Source organism: Microcaecilia unicolor, chromosome 3 (assembly GCF_901765095.1).
Source record: "Microcaecilia unicolor chromosome 3, aMicUni1.1, whole genome shotgun sequence".
Taxonomy (NCBI): domain Eukaryota; kingdom Metazoa; phylum Chordata; class Amphibia; order Gymnophiona; family Siphonopidae; genus Microcaecilia; species Microcaecilia unicolor.
In genome coordinates, this window is record NC_044033.1 from 503,492,839 (window position 1) to 503,514,544 (window position 21,706).

General features: G+C 46.7%; 1 protein-coding gene across 4 annotated transcripts in view; it reads right to left on the reverse strand.

Moving 5' to 3' along the window:
- The window catches only part of ANKRD6 (ankyrin repeat domain 6), a 106,816-nt gene extending 105,028 nt beyond the window's left edge, over positions 1-1,788 (reverse strand). For 3 of the 4 annotated variants that reach the window (XM_030199098.1, XM_030199096.1, XM_030199094.1), the window contains exon 1: positions 1,600-1,788. In XM_030199098.1, the coding sequence (XP_030054958.1) occupies positions 1,600-1,719 (120 nt within the window). In that variant the 5' untranslated portion in view covers positions 1,720-1,788. The remainder of the gene's footprint in view (positions 1-1,599) is intronic. The other variant, XM_030199095.1, reaches the window with a different exon arrangement.
- Positions 1,789-21,706: the final 19,918 nt, after the last annotated feature.

Here is a 21,706-nt window from a genome sequence, read left to right on the forward strand (position 1 = left end):
CAGCATCTTCCAATATCCCTTTTTTCCCTTCCAGCATTGTCCCTTTGTGTCCCTGTCTCTATGCTCCCTCAATGACCAGTATCTCGCTTCTCTGTCTCCCTGACACTCTCTTTTCTCTTCCCTTCCTCCTACCATCCATTCATGGTCCAGTGTCTCTCCCCCTTTCCCCAAGTCCAGTCTCTCTTCTTCCCTCCTACCAGCTAATCCACATCCACAGCAGTGACTCTTGGGATTTGCTCACACCACCAGCTCCGTTCTATTAAGGCTCAGCCTCCTTCCTGCATAACAGCTGAACACCCCGCGACTTTTCTGCCTGCCTTGTTTGTATTCCGGTGGTCACACATGGCTAGGTGAACTGCAGTGCAACTTTCCTAGAGAATGCAGGGGACTTTGCGCTATGTCTTGAGAGTTTGCTGGTGGCTGAGGCCTGAGGGTCCTTCACTCCTACCAGGGGCCTCTACCAGTGCAAGCAGTGAGGGCAATGTTGGCGGTAGTGGCGCCTCCGGGAACCCGCTCTCCCGGAAGCTGCACAAGATCAGGCTCGCTCAGGCAGGCTGCTTGTCGACGTCACTCACGTCGTCAAACGTCTTCTCTCTCCCAGTCTCCGGTGGGGGCGGGGCGCGGCTGCTGCAGGCATTTAAGAGAAGCCTGCAGCCGCCTCCGCAGGGCTTCTATTGTTCCAAATTGCCAGCAAATTGCAAATTGGTAGCAAATTGGACCAATAGAAGCCCCGCGGAGGCGGGCTGCAGGCTGAAGAGGGGAGGGGAATGCTGGACTTGTCGTCGGACCTGCTTAGAGCTTGCTGATTTTACCAGTGGAGTGGCACCCCACCCGCCAGTTCGCCGCTGCGGGTCATCGTCGTTTGGGGGGGCAATGCCCCCCCTCGCCCCCCCAGTCTACGCCCATGAATAACGGTCTATGGACTTTTCCTTTAGGAAGCTGTCCAAACCTTTTTTAAACTCTGCTAAGCTAACCGCCTTTACCACATTCTCTGGCAACGAATTCCAGAGTTTAATTACACGTTGAGTGAAGAAAAATTTTCTCCGATTCGTTTTAAATTTACTACATTGTAGCTTCATCGCATGCCCCCTAGTCCTAGTATTTTTGGAAAGCGTGAACAGATGCTTCACATCTACCCATTCAACTCCACTCATTATTTTATAGACCTCTATCATATCTCCCCTCAGCCGCCTTTTCTCCAAGCTGAAGAGCCCTAGCCGCTTTAGCCTTTCCTCATAGAGAAGTCTTCCCATCCCCTTTATCATTTTTGTCGCCCTTCTCTGCACCTTTTCTAATTCTACTACATCTTTTTTGAGATACGACGACCAGAAATGAACACAATATTCGAGGTGCAGTTGCACCATGGAGCGATACAAAGGCATTATAACATCCTCATTTTTGTTTGTAACCACAGAAAGGCAGTATATCAAATGCCATCCCCTTTCCTTAGATAGGGAACAGGAGGAAAAGCCTTAGGCCTTCTTGTGGTGACTCTTGCATACTTAATTTGATGAAGCAACCAAGTATCTGATGTCATCCAGCAGTTTTAAGCAAAGGCCTAGTTCCATGCTGTTTGGGCCAAGTTCTTTACTCACTAACCTTGGTGACAGCTACCTTGGCACCCTTGTTGATAAGCTGTACCACATTCTCCGCTTGGCCTTTGTACGCAGCTACCAGGAGGCGTTCAGAAAGCACAGCGACCACATCTTGCTGGCTCATGAATCAGAAGGGCGAGGTCTTGGGGGCAAATGGCAGACAAGTTCCTTCAGTCATCGGTGGTGTCCTCCCATCAACCTAGGTACAGCACGGCAAACAAAGCCAAGTCCGATTCTGACATCTTCTGAACCTGAGGATCGAATGAGAAACACACAATCAACCACCATTAGAAAACATGATTTTTTTTTTTTTTTGCTTGATGATTATGTTTTGTACTGTTTAATACATTTTTTTTTGTTTACAGTGGATGTTGAACCTATAAATTCAATAAATAATAATAAAACAAAGAAAACATGATCAATGAGGGGGAGGGAAGGAATACAACAGTCACAGTAAGAGGGTCACTGAGGAGGAAAGTTATCAATGGCATAGGTACCATTTTATCCAATGAGACTAGGGTTACCATATGTCCGGATTTACCCGGACATGTCCTCTTTTTGAGGACATGTCCGGGCAACCGGGGTGGGTTTTGCCAATCTGCCCATTTGTCCGGATTTCTGGACAAACGGGCAGATTGCTAGCCTCCCCTCCCCTTAGTTACTACTGCCCTGGTGGTCTAGTGACCTCTTCCACCTTTGGGGCAGGAAAGAGCCCCTCTTTCCTGCCCGGAGCGCTGCCCTGCATGAATCCTTCCTGTTGGCGATCTCAGCGCCGATTCAAAATGGCCACCGAGAGTTGAAGTGACCTCACAAGACTTCAACCCTCGGCGGCCATTTTGAATCAGCACCTAGATCACCAACAGGAAGGATGCATGCAGGGCAGCGCTCCGGGCAGGAAAGAGGGGGCTCTTTCCTGCCCCAAAGAGGTCACTAGACCACCAGGGCAGTAGTAAGGTAAGGGGAAGGGGGTGACGGGGTGTGTGACAGGGGGGGAAGGGAAAATGTGACAGGGGGCGGAGCGAGGGCATGAAAGGGGGTGGGGCGGGGAATGTGTCCTCCTTTTTGGGGGACAAAATATGGTAACCCTAACTGAGACCTAGTTACTAATAACACATTAACAGTAAAATAACTTGTCTTAATAGTAGTCCATGTTGATAACTTCCCTGCTGTATGACATTGATACAAAAGAACACAACACATAAAATATATAATAATGAAATATTCACAAAATGCTGTTTATATTATAGAGGAACTTTTTGAACCCATGAAAGAGAATAATAGGATATCTGAGGTCAAGGTCCTTTTTTTTCACTTCTTAACAGTGGTGTGTTTCATAAAACAGCAGAATTATTTTCCTATTGCTTTATATGAACATGTTATAAACGTATACTGGAAGTGAGGGGCCCATGAGTCAGCCATGTTTACTATAGGGAGCAATTTTCAAAGGCATTTTTATGCATAACACAGGGGTATATGTACAGAAATTAATTTCAGTTTATATGCCATTGGTTGCTAAAGGCATTCCCAGCAGCATACAATAATAAAACTATCACTTAAGATGCTATATATAATATAAAAACACAATCATAGTAACATAGTAGATGACGGCAGAAAAAGACCCGCAGGTCCATCCAGTCTGCCCAACAAGATAAACTCACATGTGCTACTTTTTGTGTATACCTTACCTTGATTTGTACGTGTCCTTTTCAGGGCACAGACCGTATAAGTCTGCCCAGCACTATCCCCGCCTCCCAACCACCAGTCCCGCCTCCCACCACCGGCTCTGGCACAGACCGTATAAGTCTGCCCAGCACTATCCCCGCCCCTGCCACTGGCTCTGCCACCCAATCTCGGCTAAGCTCCTTAGGATCCATTCCTTCTGAACAGGATTCCTTTATGTTTATCCCACGCATGTTTGAATTCTGTTACCGTTTTCATTTCCACCACCTCCCGCGGGAGGGCATTCCAAGCATCCACTACTCTCTCCGTGAAAAAATACTTCCTGACATTTTTCTTGAGTCTGCCCCCCTTCAATCTCATTTCACGTCCTCTCGTTCTACCGCCTTCGCATCTCCGGAAAAGGTTCGTTTGCAGAATAATACCTTTCAAATATTTGAACGTCACCCCTGTTTCTCCTTTCCTCCAGAGTATACAGTACATGTTCAGGTCCACAAGTCTCTCCTCATACGTCTTGTAACGCAAATCCCATACCATTCTTGTACCTTTTCTTTGCACCGCTTCAATTCTTTTTACATCCTTAGCAAGATACGGCCTCCAAAACTGAACACAATACTCCAGGTGGGGCCTCACCAACGACTTATACAGGGGCATCAACACCCCCTTTCTTCTGCTGGTCACACCTCTCTCTATACAGCCTCAATCACAATACAAAAAAAAAAATCAAAAACCTTCAACCCCCCCCCCCCCCAAAAAAAAAAGTTCTCTAAACCATATTTTTTATTCACTTTTTTATGATTTCAGAAACTCAGTATGCAAGATTGAGCTTCTGTAGCTAAAAGGTTCCATGTAATATGATCTGCTCAATAAAATGCTCTCCCTGTATCTCATGCCAACTAGGTCATCCTCAGGGAGGAAGCTGTCAAATAAACCGGTTGCTGGGGTGTCAGCACTCAAGATAGTACATATGAGGCAGGGGCCCACACACTTTGGGCCCAGGCCTTCCTAAAATTGAAACACCCTTTCTTTGGTGGGGATCCCCAGCCCTGCCAGACGAAGACCTCCTGCAATAACGGGAGGGCCTACAAGGCCAATGGAAAGAGCCACCAACTGCAAGAGAAGAGGAATTTCTGGTTGCTAGAGGACCTCTTCAGCTGACAGGGCTCAGGGGATCTCCATCAGCTCAACTATTTACAGTTTGAGTGTGTGTGTGGCAGAGGCGTAGCCAGACTTCGGCGGGAGGGGGGTCCAGAGCCCGAGGTGAGGAGGCACATTTTAGCTCCCCCCCCCTCCCCGCCACCACCAACTTTGACAGCCCCTGCCGATGACCCTCTCGACCCCCCTCTTGCCGCCAACCCTCCCCCACCATCACTTACCTTTGCTGGCGGGGGACCCCAATCCCCTGCTGACTGATCTGCAAGGCTTCATTCTGCTTCTGCGAGTCTGACGTCCTGCAAGTACAACGTGCAGAATGTCAGAAACAGAACGAAGCCTTGCACGGGAAGAAGAGGACCTCAGCTGGCAGGGATTGGGGTCCCCCGCCAGCAAAGGTAAGTGATGGCGGGGGAGGGTTGGCGGCAAGAGGGGGGGGTCGAGAGGGTCATCGGCAGGGGGTCCAGGGCCAAATCTACAGGGGCCCAGGCCCCCACGTAGCTATGCCACTGGTGTGTGGAGGGGGGGATTTTATGCTCACCCACTTCTGGCTCAGTCCCTCTCTCTCCATCCCCCCCCCCCAAACTGAACATCTGGCTATGCCATTGATTTGTCCATTGCCTGCATACCTCCTACCCTGGAGGGCTCCTCCACTGCCTGGTTTTTCTTTGTGTGGGTTAGAGCTGACACTGCCCTGTTAAGTGGTGCTCAATATTGGTGGCAGCCCACTGAGCACAACTTAAGCAGTCAAGACCTTCTCCCGCCTGCTTAATTCACTTTGACTAGGAATCTCTGTGCCCCCAAAAGATGAGGACATGTAGTTGAGAATGCAAAGTCCAGTACTCAGCCCCTGCTGCAGCTGAGACCGAGTCAGCAGAAAGCCACCGAAAGGAGAAAGCAATAGGAAGGTGGACAGGCTCTATTGAGGTCCCCTTCATGTAAGTGTGTGGTGTTCCACCCTATACCTTTGAGGAAGCCCCCCCCCTCCCCCCCCAATTCTAGAAACTTCCACCTCCTGGATATTTAGCAGCACTACCTAAACAGATAGTACCACTGTGTATGGTATAAAGTAGGTTAAATATTTCAAATTATACACAGACCCAGTGGCTGAGCAATGTATAATATTACTAACTCTTTTTGACCTTGGGTAGTATAGAAATACCTTCGCTCAACTACCCAAGTATTTTAATCAATAACAAAATCAACAACACACCTTAGTGATACAAACATAGTGCAAAATAACAAAAATGTAACCCTATTGAGCTACAAGGTCACTGTTATCTGTTCGGGGAGTGTTTACGTTGTGCTTTATTTTAACTGCTACACTTTTTATAACTTTTCATTAAAAGTAAAGTGCTGTCTGCGTTGATGACGTACAGGAAATGAGTGATACAAGGGGTCATTTTCAACGTTGCACATATAATATAAATATGCATGGCAAACAACTCAAGTACCCATACCGAACTGTAATGAGATGTTTGATTTGGCACACAGATCGGATTGCAACACGTCTCAAGTGGTTTATTGTATTATGTGTCCCTATCAGAAGTATTATATTGGGAAAGATCAAACAGCGGGTGGCAGAACATTTAAGTAGCTTACGAACAACTTGTTTGGAGGCGCCGCTGGTTCAGCATTGACAGACAGTAAAACACAATTTACATGACTTGAAATTTACTACATATCTACTACTACTTATCATTCCTAAAGTGCTGCTAGATGTACGCAGCGCTGTACACTTGAACATGAAGAGACAGTCTCTGCTTGAAAAAGCTTACAATCTAATTAGGACAGACAGAACAAACAAGAGATAAGGAAATATTAAAGTGAGGATGAGTGAATAAGGGTTAGGAGTTAAAAGCAGCATCAAAAAGGTGGGCTTTTAGCTTAGATTTGAAGATGGCCAGAGATGGAGCCTGACGTACTGGCTCAGGAAGTCTATTCGAGGCATATGGTGCAGCAAGATAAAAAGAACGGAGTCTGGAGTTAGCAGTGGAGGAGAAGGGTGCAGATAAGAGAGATTTACCCAGTGAACGGAGTTCCCTGGGAGGAATGTAGGGAGAGATGAGAGTGGAGAGGTACTGAGGAGCTGCAGAGTGAATGCACGTACAGGTCAATAAGAGGAGTTTGAACTGTATGCGGAAACGGATATGAAGCCAGTGAAGTGACTTGAGGAGAGGGCTAATACGAGCATAACGACACTTGCAGAATATTAGTCGTGCAGCAGAATTTTGAACAGATTGAAGAGGAGAGAGATGGCTAAGTGGGAGACCTGTGAGAAGCAAGTTGCAATAGTCTAAGCGAGAGGTGATAAGAGCGTGGATGAGGGTTCTGGTAGTGTGCTCAGAAAGGAAAGGGCGAATTTTGCTGATATTATAGAGAAAGAAACGGCAGGTTTTAGCAGTCTGTTGAATATGTGCAGAGACGGAGAGGGAGGAGTCGAAGATGATCCCAAGGTTATGAGCTGATGAGACAGGAAGGATGAGAGTGTTATCCACAGAAATAGAGAATGGGGGAGGAGGAGAGGTTGGTTTAGGGGGAAAGATGAGAAGCTCAGTCTTGGTCATGTTTAGTTTGAGATGGCACTGAGACATCCAGGCAGCAATGTCAGACAGGCAGGCTGATACTTTGGCCTGGATTTCGGCTGGATTTCTGGTGTGGAGAGGTAGATCTGGGAGTCAGCAGCGTAAAGATGATACTGAAAACCATGGGATGAGATCAGAGTACCAAGGGAAGAAGTATAGATGGAGAAAAGAAGGGGTCCCAGGACAGATCCCTGAGGTACACCAACTGACAGTGGGATAGAAGTAGAGGAGGATCCACTAGAGTATACACTAAAGGTACGCTGGGAGAGATAAGAAGAAAACCAGGAAAGAACAGAGCCCTGAAATCCAAGTGAGGACAGCGTATCAAGGAGTTGGCTGTGATCAACAGTGTCAAAAGCAGCAGATAGATCGAGGAGGATGAGGATAGAATAGAGACCTTTGGATCTGGCCAGGAACAGATCATTGGAGACTTTAGCAAGCGCTGTTTCAGTTCAATGAAGGGAGCGAAAGCCAGATTGAAGTGGATCAAGAATAGCTTGAGAGGAAAGAAAGTCAAGACAACGGCGGTGAACAGCACGTTCAAGTATCTTGGATAGCAAAGGGAGGAGAGAGATGGGGCGATAGTTGGAAGGACAGGTAGGGTCCAATGAAGGTTTTTTTAACGAGTGGTGTGACTACGGCATGTTTGAAGGCATCAGGAACAGTCACAGTGGAAAGTGAAAGATTGAGGATATGACAGATAAAAGGGATGACAGTAGGAGAGATAGTGTTAAGTAGATGGGTGGAAATAGGATCAGAGGAACAGGTAGTTAGTTTCGAGGAGAAAATAAGATGTGCAGTTTCCTCTTCAGTGATTTCAGAATAGGAAGAAAAGGAGGCAGGGGCTGGAGGGTTGAGAGAATGGACTAAGGGAAGGAGAGGTGGAGGTGACCTGGTTGAGAATTCAAGTTTAATCTTATGAACCTTATCATGAAAGAACTCAGCCAGAGTCTGGGGGGAAAGTGAAGGGGGGGGGGGGGGCTGGAGGTGAAGGCACTTTGAGGAGAGAGTTCAGTGTGGCAAAGAGACGTTGAGGGTTTGAGCCAAGAGAATTTGTCAACTGGATGTAATAGTCCTCTTTGGCAAGTAAAAGAGCAGGCTGGAAGGTGGTCAGCAAGAATTTGAAATGTATGAAGTCAGCATGGGCACGGGATTTCAGCCAAAGGCGTTCAGCAGAGCGGGCACAGGAACGTAGGTAGCAGATTCTAGAGGTCAACCAAGGCTAGGGTTTGGTACGTTTTATAGAACGGGGAATGGGAGGAGCGAGAGTATCCAGAGGAGAGTCTAGTATTATAGGAAGAGACAGCCTCACTGACAGACTTGGATAACATAGTGGTAGAGAAGAGATTTGAAACACTGGAGGACAGAGTAGAAGGGTCAATAGCCTGAAGATTCCTAAATGTATTGGTTAAGATTGGACGGGACTGGGGAGGAGGGGGTTTAAGTGTGAAAGTTATCAGATGATGGTCAGAGAGGGGAAGAGTTGAGGCACAGAAACTGGAGAGTGAGCAGTTTGAGAAGAGGATAAGATCAAGACAGTGGCCATTCTCGTGAGTGGGGGCAGTGGAGCACAGTTGAAGATTGAAAGAGGATGTTAAAGCAAGAAATTGTGAAGTATAAGAGTCAGAGGGATCATTAGCATGAATGTTAAAATCCCCAAGAATGAGGGAAGGAGATGAAGGTTCAAGAAAGAAGGAAAGCCAAACATCAAAGTCAGTGAGAAAGAAAGAAAGGGACTTATCAGGGGGTCGATAAATGACTGCTACTCGGAGAGGCAGAGGAGCAAATAGACAGATGCAGTGGACTTCGAAGGAAGAAAAGCAGTGATACTGAGGTAGAAGAAGAGGTTGAAATCTACAAGAGGGTGAAAGTAGTAGCCCGATACCACCTCTGCGGCCAATTGGGTGAGGAGTATGGGAGAAAATATAACCTCCATGGCACCCACTAAAAACTGCTCCAGGGACCTGCATACTGCTGTCATGGAGCTGGGTATGACATTTGAGGCTGGCATAGAGGCTGGCAAAAAATGATTTTTAATTTTATTTTTTGGGTGGGAGAGGGTTGGTGACCACTGGGGGAGTAAGGGGAGGTCATCCCCGATTCCCTCTGGTGGTCCTCTGGTCAGTTGGGCCACCTTTTGGAGGCTTGGTCCTAAAAATAAATGGACCAAGTGAAGCCGGCCAAGTGCTCGTCCGAGACGGCCTTTTTTCCATTATTGGCGTCTTAACCACACCCCCGTCCCGCCTTCCATACCCTTCCGAAACGCCCCCTTTAACTTTGCCTGGCTCTGCAACGGAAAGCAGTTGGAGCCGGCCAAAATCGGCTTTCGATTATACCGATTTGGCCGGGTTTAGGAGATGGCCACCCATCTGATTTGTGTCGGAAGATGGCCGGCCATCTCCTTCGAAAATAAGCAGGTATGTTACCTAAAGAACACATTGGCCCTCTACTGGCCTGAGGCCTAGTTTCTCTAAAGGAGCTTCACTATCTGTGCCCTCATCAAGAGAAACTGAGGGGCCTGTTTATTAAGGCGCGCCGAAAAAAGGCCTGCGCTGGTGTAGGCATGTGTATTGGACATGCGCAGGTCCATTTTGAAGTATGCCTGCAAAAAAGGCGCTTTTTTGTAGAAAATGGACGTGTGGCAAAATAAAAATCAGCGCGCGTCCATTTTGGGCTTGAGACCTTACCGCCACCCACTGACTTAGTAGTAAAGTCTCACATATTAACAGGACAGTAATTTGTCAGTTCCCGAACACTGCCGATTACCACCCAGTTAGCGCCATAGAGTACAAAATAGAAATTATTTTCTGCCGTGCGTGAAAATTAGAATTACCGCCCGGGTCATGCGGTAGCCGGGCAGTAGTTCTAATCTGACGCACATTTGGTGACGAACTATCCGCTCAATTTGAATTTGGATAAGCTTGCTATACACCCTGTAATGAAAGCCAGTTCCTCATACCTTATTCAACTGCACATATCATTTGCCTTCAATTCGAATGACTTTGTCCTACCGAGACTGTCCATCTGTATGTCTCAATTTCGCTTGCCACCTCGACTATCTATGAAGAGGTTTCATTGTACTGTACTGACATTAAGAGCATCGTGTTAGTTGATTGTTCTAATGTGTGCCTATACAGGTGTGCCATTTGTATTTTGCAGACACGGAGACTTATTTTCAGTGCACTTAAGACTCACAAAGTTACATAGAGGGGCATTTTTCAATATGATGTCCAAATCCGACTTTGGACGTTTTGCTAAAAGTGTCCAAAATTCAAGTGGGGAACATATTTATTTATTTGTTACATTTGTATCCCACATTTTCCCACCTATTTGCAGGCTCAATGTGGCTTACATAATACCGCGAAGGCGTGCACCAGTCCGGTAAAGAAACAAATACAAGTTGATATTGTGGTCGAGTAAGATATTGTGTTTCAGATACAGAGTGGGTCGAGGAGAGGGAAGGTGATAAAGGTACATAAGTACATAAGTAATGCCATACTGGGAAAAGACCAAGGGTCCATCGAGCCCAGCATCCTGTCCACGACAGCGGCCAATCCAGGCCAAGGGCACCTGGCAAGCTTCCCAAATGTACAAACATTCTATACATGTTATTCCTGGAATTTTGGAGTTTTCCAAGTCCGTTTAGTAGCGGTTTATGGACTTGTCCTTTAGGAATCCGCCCAACCCCTTTTTAAACTCTGCTAAGCTAACCGCCTTCACCACTTTCTCCGGCAACGAATTCCAGAGTTTAATTACACGTTGGGTGAAGAAAAATTTTCTCCGATTTGTTTTAAATTTACTATACTGTAGTTTCATCGCATGCCCCCTAGTCCTAGTATTTTTGGAAAGCGTGAACAGACGCTTCACATCCACCTGTTCCACTCCACTCATTATTTTATATACCTCTATCATGTCTCCCCTCAGCCGTCTCTTCTCCAAGCTGTATAGCCCTAGCCTCCTTAGTCTTTCTTCATAGGGAAGTCGTCCCATCCCTGCTATCATTTTAGTCGCCCTTCGCTGCACCTTTTCCAATTCTACTATATCTTTCTTGAGATGCGGCGACCAGAATTGAACACAATACTCAAGGTGCGGTCGCACCATGGAGCGATACAACGGCATTATAACATCCTCACACCTGTTTTCCATACCTTTCCTAATAATACCCAACATTCTATTCGCTTTCTTAGCCGCAGCAGCACACTGAGCAGAAGGTTTCAGTGTGTTATCGACGACGACACCCAGATCCCTTTCTTGGTCCGTAACTCCTAACGTGGAACCTTGCATGACGTAGCTATAATTCGGGTTCTTTTTTCCCACATGCATCACCTTGCACTTGCTCCATTACAAGCTTTGATTTTTCTGTGTTGCAGAGTGTGGGTATTTTATGTTGGATCGGTGGCATATGCCTTTTTGAACAGGTAGGTTTTCAGTGATTTCCTGAAGTTTAGATGGTCATAGGTTGTTTTCACAACTTTTGGTAGTGTGTTCCACAGTTGTGTGCTTATGTAGGAGAGGATGGACGCATAGGTTGCTTTGTACTTAAGTCCTTTGCATTTTGGGTAGTGGAGGTTTCGGTATGTTCAAGATCATTTGGTTGCGTTACTGGGTGGGAGGTCTTTAAGGCCTGTCATGTATCCTGGGACTTGGCCGTAGATGATTTTGTGGACCAGGGTACAGATTTTGAAAGTAATATGGTTCTTTGATTGGGAGCCAATGCAGTTTTTCTCGGAGGGGTTTGGCACTGTCGAACCGTAATTTGCCAAATATGAGCCTGGCTGCTGTGTTTTGAGCGGTCTGGAGTTTCTTGGTGGGTTATAGCCATTTTCAAAACAGAAAAACATCTATTTTCTTTTTTTCAAAAATGGCTATGTGCTAGATGTTTTTGTGCTCTGTGCATTTATGCATTTGGTCCATTTTCGAAAGAAGAAAAAAAAAAAAGAAAAGTCCGAGTGAAAAATGCACAAAATTAAGCCACTGGGATGTAGGAGGAATCAGCATTCTTGGTAGACTGGCCACACAGACAACCCAGGAAAACAATGGGGCATCCTACAGGGAACTGCAATGGACTTCAAATTATACTACCAGGTACACATCTCACTGTTACTCCCTTATTTTGTCTGCTGAGCCCCCCCCCCCCCCGAAAACCCACTATCCCCAACTGTACACCACTACACTAGCCTTTATGGGTGAAGGGGGCACCTATATATGGGTACAATGGGTTTCTGGTGAGTTTTGGAGGGCTCTCAGTTTCTACCACAAGTGTAATAGGTAGGAGGAGGTATGGGCCTGGGTCCAACGTCTGCAGTGCACTGCACCCACCACTAGACTACTCCAGGGACCTGCATGCTGTTCTAATGGACTGCAGTAGAGCATCTGAGGCTAGAATAGAGGCTGCTAAGTAATGTTTTTGATCACATTTTTGGGGGGTTGGAGGGGGTTATTGACCACCGGGGAAGTAAGGGGAGGTCTTCCCTCCAGTGGTCATCCGGTCATTTAGGGCACTTTTTTGTGGATTATTCGTAAGAGGTCTAAACCAAATCATCCAACTTCTAGCTCTGGATGCTTTTGTTTTGTTCCATTATTGCAGAAAAACGTCCACGTGTTAAGAACGCCTAGATCCTGCCCTTAACACGCTCCCTTCTGATTTGAACGCACTTCTAATGGACTTCATAGAAAAAGTCTAAAAACTGATTTTTAAAAACACCAATCTGGACGTTTTCGTGAGCCCCATGGTAACCTAGGAACTTTGTAAGTCTAAGTGCGTTGAAAATACGCCTCATGGTGTTTTTGAGGTGTTTAATTTGTATTGTGCTGACACAATGAATATCATATCTATGTTATATGATTGTACTTTCTGTGCTGTTTATTATATCACTAGCCGTTGAGCCCGTAAAAACGGGCTGGTATTGGGGTTTTCCTTCCCCCCCCCCCACCCCCGGAGTTGCCCCCATCCCTCCACCCGGCCTGGACCTTCTCTCCGCTACTAAACTTACACATCCATTCGCCGGAACGCAGCACGCACATCAGCTGAGCTGCCGTCGGCCCTTCCTTCTCTGCCTGTGTCCCGCCCTCCTGTGACATAACGTCAGCGAGGGCGGGACACAGGCAGGGAAGGAAGGCCGACGGCAGCTCAGCTGATGTGCGTGCTGCGTTCCGGCGAATGGATGTGTAAGTTTAGTAGCGGAGAGAGAGGGCCCGGGCCGGGTGGGGGGGGGAGGAACGGTAGCGGCGATCTCAGGCGGGCGGGCGGGGAGAGCGGTATCAACCTCGACAGCGCAGTTTTCCTCTCTGTCCCGCCCTCGTCATCACGTATTGACGCGGGGGCGGGACAGAGAGGGAAGTCTCTACTGTGCATTTGCGAGTGAGTCGGTCACTCACCGTTTATATGTTTGATTTGTACGCTGCTGATATTTATTATATTTTTATTATATGACTGTTCTACTAAGCTGTTTAATTGCTATTAGTATTGTGTATATTTCTGATACTGTCAGGCTCATTTTCGAAAGAGGACATCCATCTTTCGACAAAAATCGGAACAGGGACGTCCAAATCAGTATAATCGAAACCCAATTTTGGACGTCTCCAACTGCAGTCCGTCGCAAGGATGTCCAAATTTCAAGGGGGCGTGTCAGAGGCGTAGCGAAGGCAGGACTTGGGCATGCCTAACACTTTTATACTTGGACGTCTTTGACCCATAATTGAAAAAAGCAAGGATGTCCATGACGAACACTTGGACGCTTTCACCCGGACGTGTTTTTTAATGAATAAGGCACAAAAAGGTGCCCAAAATGACCAGATGAGCACCGGAGGGAATCGGGGATGACCTCCTGTTACTCCCCCAGTGGTCACTAACCCCCTCCCACCCTCAAAAAACATCTTTAAGAATATTTTGTGCCAGCCTCAGAGGTCATACTCAGGTCCATGACAGCGCATGAAGGTCCCAGGAGCAGTTTTAGTCGGTACTGCAGTGCACTTCAGACAGGCGGACCCAGGCCCATACCCCCCCCCCCCCCCACCTGTTACATTTGTGGAGGAAACAGCGAGCTCTCCAAAACCCACCACAAACCCACTATATAGGTGCCCCCCTTCACCCGTAGGGGCTATGGTAGTGGTGTACTGTTGAGGGTAGTGGGTTTTGGGGGGCTCAGCACACAAGGTAAGGGAGCTATGTTCCCGGGAGCATTTTATGAAGTCCACCACAGTGCCCCCTAGTGTGCTCGGTTGGTGTCCTGGCATGTCAGGGGGACCAGTGCACTAGAATTGCTGGCTCCTCCCACATCCAAATGGCTTGCATTTGGACGTTTTTGACTTGGACGTCTTTGGTTTCGAAAGTCAAAGACGTCCAAATCTAGGGACGTCCAAATTTGAGGACATCCTTGGATTTGGATGTCTCTGACGGTATTTTTGAAACGAAAGATGGACGTCCATCTTGTTTCAAAAATACGGTTTTCCCCGCCCCCAGATTTCGCCATTTTGCAAAGATGTCCAAATTGCAACTTTTGAAAATGCCCCTCCACATCACATTAGCCGTATTACTAGGTTACAAATTGCCATCTCCAAGTTTTAAATCATTGATTGTCTTTATGTTTGATCATTTCACTATTATGTTGTTAAAAAATACTGTAACTTTATGTCAAGCTGTACACCATCTTGGGTGAATCTCTTCATAAAGGTGGATAATAAATGTCCATAAACAAATAAATACTGTACATACATAAAATAAACATCTTGTCTATCACAGAATAAGACAAGAAAGAGGTCGGCACCTGACACATGCTCCATCCCACCACTGAGCTGAAGACAGAAAAGCACTGAAACATTGCTGCAGACCCCAAAAAATATAAAGAACTGAAGTACGGCCAGTGAGGTTTCTTATCCCATTTTGGACCCTACAAAAAAGGAATACAGATCTGTTTTTTTTTTTGTTACATTTGTACCCCGCGCTTTCCCACTCATGGCAGGCTCAATGTGGCTTACATGGGGCAATGGAGGGTTAAGTGACTTGCCCAGAGTCACAAGGAGCTGCCTGTGCCTGAAGTGGGAATCGAACTCAGTTCCTCAGTTCCCCAGGACCAAAGTCCACCACCCTAACCACTAGGCCACTCCTCCACTGTTGCTACTATTTGAGATTCCACATGGAATGTTGCTATTCCACTAGCAACATTCCATGTAGAAGTCGGCCCTTGCAGATCACCAATGTGGCCACGCAGGCTTGCGCAGCCTTCTACATGGAATGTTGCTAGTGGAATAGCAACATTCCATGCGGAATCTCCAATAGTATCTATTTTGTTTTTGTTACATTTGTACCCTGCGCTTTCCCACTCATGGCAGGCTCAATGTGGCTTACATGGGGCAATGGAGGGTTAAGTGACTTGCCCAGAGTCACAAGGAGCTGCCTGTGCCTGAAGTGGGAATCAAACTGAGTTCCTCAGTTCCCCAGGACCAAAGTCCACCACCCTAACCACTAGGCCACTCCTCCACTGTTGCTACTATTTGAGATTCTGCATGGAATGTTGCTATTCCACTAGCAACATTCCATGTAGAAGTCGGCCCTTGCAGATCACCAATGTGGCCGCGCAGGCTTCTGCTTCTGTGAGTCTGACGTCCTGCACGTACGTGCAGGACGTCAGACTCACAGAAACAGAAGCCTGCGCAGCCTCCTTCTACATGGAATGTTGCTAGTGGAATAGCAACATTCCATGTAGAATCTCCAATAGTAGCAACATTCCATGTAGAATCTCCAATAGTATCTATTTTATTTTTGTTACATTTGTACCCCGCGCTTTCCCACTCATGGCAGGCTTAATGGGGCTTACATGGGGCAATGGAGGGTTAAGTGACTTGCCCAGAGTCACAAGGAGCTGCCTGTGCCTGAAGTGGGAATCAAACTCAGTTCCTCAGGACCAAAGTCCACCACCCTAACCACTAGGCCACTCCTTTTGGTTTTATCCAAGCAACTTGGTGATGATGCTTCTTATTTCTGGGCTTGCTTACTTAATCATCCTCTCCCACTGATTAGCTGACAGTGTGGGAACAAATCAGCACCCTGGCATGAAAGGTGATACTTATGAGGAGGCAAAGACAATACTGCAGAAAGCTGTTAATAAGGTGCCAGTTTTGATGAACACAGATGATCCACTGATGCATTAAATACTGCCATTTTGTTCTCCTGAGAATGCAGAGACAAAAATACACCTTATATTTTATTTCTGAGCATAGGTGTCAGTTCTTTGGGCACTGCAGACGCTTGAGCGCCTTCAGTATAGAGCAACCTCCTTCACTGTGTCCACAGATGGATAATTTGAACTGGATTTATTAACCCCAATCATTTGTTTCTGACACGAGAACTCTTGTGCTCAAACTTTAAAATGTTTTCTGCCAGGTGAAAATATCGCCCGGATTAGACATGTTCTAGACGATGCACGCTTATGCGATTCATGATGTAATGTGGCTTATTTATTTATATAGCATTTTCCTAATCGGGTGAGCATTCAAAATGATTTACAGAACGCATAAAATAATACTAGTTTGAAAGAATAAAAACAATCCGATAAAAGTAACATCAGATTAACAATAAAACCAGGCTTTTAGCTGCTTCCGGGGATATCACACTAGTTTGTATGTTAAATCTGATTTTTGATAGTTTTGTATGTTAAGTCTGATTTTATGGTTTTTGTGATGACATTTTTATTGTGTATGCCAGTGTTTCCCAAACTGTGCGCCACAGCAAACTCTCTGGGGTGCCGTCGCCGCCGCCAAGGCAAATCTCAACCTCCCTCCCGCCCGAACCGCTACTGCAGACAGCAGCGGCAGAAAAACAAAAACAAAAAAAGCAAGCGCAGGGCTGCAGCAACCTTCAAGCATGTGCTGTCAGTTCTGCTGGTCCTCTGCCCCCGGAACTGGAAGTTCGCCATAAGCGTGGGGGGGGGGGGGGGGCAGCGACGTCAGACTCAGAAGAAGAAACTTTCGGCGCCAGCTTTGCAGACTGCAATGGAAGAAATGAAAGGACCTGGGCTTGGCTGGCGCGGGTTGGGGGTCCCCCGCCAGCTGAAGGAATTCTTTTAAAGGCAGCCGGCAGCGGCAGGAAGCGGACCTCAGCTGGCGGGGGTTGGGGTCCCCCGCCAGCAAAGGTAGGCGACGGCAACGGCGGGGTAGGGTTGGAAATGGCAGCGGCGGGGGGGGAGGGGGATCGGCAATGGCGGCGGCGGCGGGGGGCTATAATGCGCCCCCTCACTCTGGCCCTGGCCCCCCTACCGCTGCAGTTCAGATACGCCCCTGCCCATACGTGATTTGGTCTCTCCTTCTCTCGCCTGCATGCCATATGGTCTCTCAAACATCCTCCCTCTCCCATATACCTTTTAAATAGCAGATTTTCACCAGCAGCGAGCAGCAACTAATACACACTGCTCATGTTGGCCCCACAGCCTTCCCTCTGATGCAACTTTCTGTTTCCGCTTAGGCTGTGGGGCTGGTGCGAGCAGTATGTATGTCACTGCTGGCGAAGATCTGCTACTTACCAGGTATGCAGGAGGGACACTTGTTGGGAGTTTTCGGCTGGTGGGGCATCATAGGTATGCTGCTACTGGGTGGGCCTGAACCCAAAGTGGGTGGGCATGGGCCCACCCAAGCCCACCCTTGGCTGCGCCACTGAGGCACAGGCAGCTCCTTTTGACTCTGGGCAAGTCACTTAACCCTCCATTGCCCCAGGTACAAATAAGTACCTGTATATAATATGTAAGCCGCATTGAGCCTGCCATGAGTGGGAAAGCGCGGGGTACAAATGTAATTAAAAAAAAAATAACAACAACAACGGAATAGCTTTTCATAGATAGAGTAGTAATTTGTTATAAATCGTAATCAGTGTGTCATTTGGAGAGGCTGGTTATATAGGGACACCCTAGCACTGTTATATTTGTGCAGAGAAAAAGATAGAGCCCTGTGTGGCTGGGGGGAGGGGCAGACACCTGTGTGGCCGGGGGTGGGAGGCAAAGATTGGTGTGGCCGGGGGTGCCACAAAAAATTGCTCAGACACGAAGAGTGCCGTGAACTGAAAACGTTCACGGCACTGGTGTATGCTATTAAATTAGAAACCACCTAGCTTATAAGTAGTCTATAAATTTTTTTACATAAATAAATTCATACAGCACAGAGAACAATGGTGTTGAATGAAACTAAGAAGGAACGTTCAAGATACTGCGGGACTGCATTCCCCCCCCCCCCCCCATCCCAACACAATCAGACATGGACTGGGGCAAATTCTGATGACAGGCCTAGGGAATCCAGGAGACAATTCCAGCTCCTCTTATTGACCTATAAGTGCATTCACTCTGCAGCCCCTCACTACCTCTCTACCCTCATTTCTCCCTACACTCCTTCCCAGGAACACCGTTCACTAGGTAAATCTCTCCTAACTGCACCCTCCTCCTCCACTGCTAACTCCAGACTCCGTTCCTTTTATCTTGCCGCACCTTATGCCTGGAATAAACTTCCTGAGCCGCTACGTCAAGCTCCATCTCTGGCCGCCTTCAAATCCAGGCTAAAGGCTCACCTGTTTGATGTTGCTTTTCACTCCTAACTTTTCACTTGTTCGTAACCTTTATCTTGTCTTCCTCTCTTCAATAGTCCCTCATCCCTATGTGTCCTATCCTTACCCTTAATTGTCCTGTCTGTCTGTCCTGATTTAGATTGTAAGCTCTTTTGAGCAGGGACTGTCTTTTCATGTTCAATTGTAAAGCGTTGCGTACGACTGGTAGCGCTATAGAAATGATTTGTAGTAGTAACATAGTAGATAACAGCAGAAAAAGACCTGCACGGTCTATCCAGTCTGCCAACAAGATAACTCATATTTGCTACTTTTTGTGTATACCCTACTTTGATTTGTACCTGTGCTCTTCAGGGCACAGACTGTATAAGTCTGCCCAGCACTATCCCCACCTCCCACCCACCAGCCCCGCCTCCCAACCACCGGCTCTGGCACAGACCATATAAGTCTGCTCAGCACTATCCCCGCCTCCCAACCACCAGCCCCGCCTCCCACCACCGGCTCTGGCACAGACCATATAAGATATTCAACACTTACATTTTCTTAAATTCTTCCCCACAGTCTGTATCTTTGAATAACTGTATACCAGAGATTTTTGACAGCTCCATGCCCAACATGGTTTACGCCTTTGCTTCAAATACACTTCAAACAACAGGAACAGCTTCGTTCTTCATGCAGGAACATTCAAATCAGGTGACTGGACAAAGGTGGGATCTATTTAAATTATCGGCTTTTAGGCAATTTTTGAAAATGGAGCTAATTTGGACCTGCTATGACAAAGTGGAGGAGTGGCCTAGTGGGTAGGGTGGTGGACTTTGGTCCTGGGGAACTGAGGAACTGAGTTGGATTCCCACTTCAGGCACAGGCAGCTCCTTGTGACTCTGGGCAAGTCACTTAACCCTCCATTGCCCCATGTAAGCCGCATTGAGCCTGCCATGAGCGAGAAAGCGCAGGGTACAAATGTAACAAAAATAAAATAGATACTATCGGAGATTCTACATGGAACGTTGCTACTATTGGAGATTCTACATGGAATGTTGCTACTATTGGAGAGATTCTACATGGAATGTTGCTATTCCACTAGCAACATTCTATGTAGAAGGCTGCGCAGGCTTCTGTTTCTGTGCAGGACATCAGACTCACAGAAGCAGAAGCCTGCGCGGCCACATTGGTGATCTGCAAGGGCAGACTTCTACATGGAATGTTGCTAGTGGAATAGCAACATTCCATGTAGAATCTCAAATAGTAGCAACAGTAGAGGAGTGGCCTAGTGGTTAGAGTGGTGGACTTTGGTCCTGGGGAACTGGGTTCGATTCCCACTTCAGGCACAGGCAGCTCCTTGTGACTCTGGGCAAGTCACTTAACCCTCCATTGCCCCATGTAAGCTGAATTGAGCCTGCCATGAGTGGGAAAGCGCGGGGTACAAATGTAACAAAAACAAAATAGATACTATTGGAGATTCTACATGGAATGTTGCTACTATTGGAGATTCTACATGGAATGTTGCTATTCCACTATCAACATTCCATGTAGAAGCCTGCGCGGCCACATTGGTGATCTGCAAGGGCCGACTTCTACATGGAATGTTGCTAGTGGAATAGCAACATTCCATGTAGAATCTCAAATAGTAGCAACAGTGGAGGAGTGGACTTTGGTCCTGAGGAACTGAGTTGGATTCCGAGTTGGATTCCCACTTCAGGCACAGGCAGCTCCTTGTGACTCTGGGCAAGTCACTTAACCCTCCATTGCCCCATGTAAGCCGCATTGAGCCTGCCATGAGTGGGAAAGCGCGGGGTACAAATGTAACACACACAAAAAAAAGGGGGTAACGCCTTATGTAACCAAGACTTCTTGGTTTCTAATTCTTAATTACTTTTTAAATATTTTTGTAGTTGTTCTTTCTTGTTGAACGTACAGAGAACATTGTGTACGTCAGTGAAACAAACTTCTACTTCCATGCGTTCTGAATAGTACATTTTTCATATTCTGCTATCTAAAAATTGCAACAGTGTGGAGACTTTTGCAAAGCACTGTAATATGGATATAAACAATATAAATTTTAAATATCATCATTATTTTGCTCTAAACAGTGCAGGAAGAGACCGGAATAACTAACAAATTTTAATAAATGAAATTTCAACTGCCGTTGAAGGTCTACATAGATGACCATTCATAAGTGGCTATAATCACTGGTTTCTAATGAAGCTCCAAAAAAAAAAAAAAAAACCAACAGAAAAAACAACTCAATGGGAAAAAAAAAAATTGCCGTTACAAAAAAAATCAGCTGCTACCATTAGCTAGAAATGTTCCAAAATTCAAAATATGAAACTAAACCTGTGCACAGGGAAAAACAAAGTACTTAACTTTGGACGAAAATTCACCACGCTGTAGCTACAAAAACCACTCAGCTATTTGAGCCGAAGAATATTCACTGTCCGATCACTACTACTACTACTTAACATTTCTAGAGCGCTACTAGGGTTATGCAGCGCTGTACAATTTAACAAAGAGAGACAGTCCCTGCTCAAAGAGCTTACAATCTAATAGATAAGAGTGAGACAAATATAGGACAATCAAGCCATTGTGACATCACTGATGAGGTTGGCTCTTAGGCATTGGTGGAATGAGGCATTATGACATCACAATCTTAGCTCTGGTTAAATCACTGCTATATGTAATACTACTACTTAACATTTCTAGAGTGCTACTAGGGTTACGCAGCGCTGTACAATTTAACAAAGAGAGACAGTCCCTGCTCAAAGAGCTTACAATCTAATAGACAAGTGAACGGTCGGTCCGATAGGGGCAGTCTGGATTCACTGAACGGTAAGAGTTAGGTGCCGAACGCAGCATTGAAGAGATGGGCTTTAAGCAAAGACTTGAAGATGGGCAGGGAGGGGGCTTGGCGTAAGGGCTCAGGAAGGTTGTTCCAAGCATAGGGTGAGGCGAGGCAGAATGAGCGGAGCCTGGAGTTGGCGGTGGTGGAGAAGGGTACTGAGAGGAGGGATTTATCCTGTGGTTATGGGCGGGAACGTAAGGGGAGATGAGGGTAGAAAGATAGTGAGGGGCAGCAGACTGAGTGCATTTGTAGCATTTGAGATCACTGTAGCACAGGGTCCAACATCCTCGATTCGAACTCTTCGTCAGGAGGAAAT